This window comes from Daktulosphaira vitifoliae, unplaced genomic scaffold, assembly GCF_025091365.1.
Source record: "Daktulosphaira vitifoliae isolate Bord-2020 unplaced genomic scaffold, ASM2509136v1 Scaffold_3, whole genome shotgun sequence".
NCBI lineage: Eukaryota > Metazoa > Arthropoda > Insecta > Hemiptera > Phylloxeridae > Daktulosphaira > Daktulosphaira vitifoliae.
The window spans coordinates 28604127-28605849 of record NW_026099574.1 but is presented as its reverse complement, the minus strand read 5'-3'; the positions used below and the strand labels follow the sequence as shown (position 1 = coordinate 28605849).

Genomic DNA, 1723 nt, shown 5'->3' with positions numbered 1-1723 from the left:
CAGACAGTTATTTAAAAATAAAATTTGAATCATTGACAATTTAAATTTTTTCGATCAAAGTAATTGTATACGATAAGACTGAAACAGGATTGTAGCAGTTCGTAGCAATAAATTCGTTGTAATGACTAGTCGTATCAATGGCATCATGCCATAGTTGACAATAATGGTCTAAATAAAATATGTGGTATATGGTTCTGAATTAATAAGATAACTCAAAATATGTTATCATATTCTTTATGATACTTCCCGCCAATTGAACAAATAATAAAAATTTAATTTAAGTATACAATACAACTTGATTAAAATAATATAATGCAATTTTAGTGCTATTTATGTTGTTATTATTTTTAATTATTTATCTATTAAATGTTAAATACGTAATAAAAATAAAAAAATTTATATGAAAATTTTGAAGCGTAAACATCAATGCGTGTTAATTAATTCTTTTTTTCCGATTATTATAAATAAACATGTACAAGAGAAAATTTCCTAAAACCAAACCCCTATTAGGAAATGTATCTACATCAACTCAAAAACCAAGTACTAGTTCAACTTCATCAATAGAACTACCGACGGCTTCTACAATTTCTAGACATTATTCAACAGATAATTCTCCACCGTCACCATCATTTTTAGATGAATTGCCTGAATTACCGTTAGAAAAAAAACGCAAAACTATTGAAAGTAGTCCAGCTAAATCTGATTTTTTTGAACCTTTATTTGAAAATAATTCATTCTCTTATTTAAAACATGTACTTCTTAGCTGTGGCTTACATTTAAAGTCTGATCAAAATATATTATGTAAGTATACTAGTTACTTTTGATAAAATAATAGTACTTCTCAAATTATTAATTCTTAAACTGGTGTAATTTAAATTTATTACATAAAAAAATTACTAAATAACCGAATAACTCAATGTATCAATGATTCTAAATAAAATGATAATTTCATTAATTTTTGACAATTGTATCATTTATTCACTAAAATTTATAGTTTATAAAATTATTTATTACTTCATTAAAATTGTTAATAATTTTTTAATTAATTCAAAGGTTTTTTAAGGAAACTGAAGTTTAATAATATCTAAAAATAATTAGATATCATATTAAATAATTGTTATTGTAATTGCTATATTTGTTTTATTTTGTTGTTACAAATTTAATAAATAAAAATTTCATGGCAATATTATGTTCCAATTTCAATAATATACATTATATATAATTGTTGTTTATAAAGTGTATGTATTAAACGTTATATAATTTTTATAATATATTTGACGTAATTTTTATAAACAGCTGTTGAAGAATATAAATTTATTCAAAAACTTAAATCTGAATTAACTGCTGATTCCGAAGACATTGGAGAAACTGATCATGTTAGCAAGTTTTATTCAGAATTTGAAGCATATTATAGTGATAAACTACATCTTAAAATTGCTTTAACTCCTTGCAAAGTTAGTATAGCAATATTTGAATTTGAACAAATAATTAAGGGACTTAGAAATACTTCTAAATGTTAGAGAAAACCTTAATTTATAAAAATTTGCTCATGTAATTTATTATGAATTCATAATTATGTTGTCTAATTATTAAGATTTTTATTTTTAGTTGACATCATAAACTTCATTATATAAAAAAAAATTATATGCTTAATGTGATTTTAGCTTCGATGCGAAGCTGAGAAGGTATTGGTTTTACTAAGATGTGTTTTTTTTTTTTTTTT

The 1723-nt window shown here is 22.5% G+C and overlaps 1 protein-coding gene across 1 annotated transcript in view; it reads left to right on the top strand.

The window, feature by feature from the left end:
- The first annotated feature begins 284 nt into the window (after positions 1 to 284).
- Positions 285 to 1723, top strand: part of LOC126900800 (Fanconi anemia group D2 protein) — a 14024-nt gene continuing 12585 nt past the window's right edge. Inside the window, exons 1-2 of the mRNA XM_050676747.1 lie at positions 285 to 801; positions 1297 to 1454. Of these exons, the coding sequence (XP_050532704.1) occupies positions 471 to 801; positions 1297 to 1454 (489 nt within the window). The 5' untranslated portion in view covers positions 285 to 470. The remainder of the gene's footprint in view (positions 802 to 1296; positions 1455 to 1723) is intronic.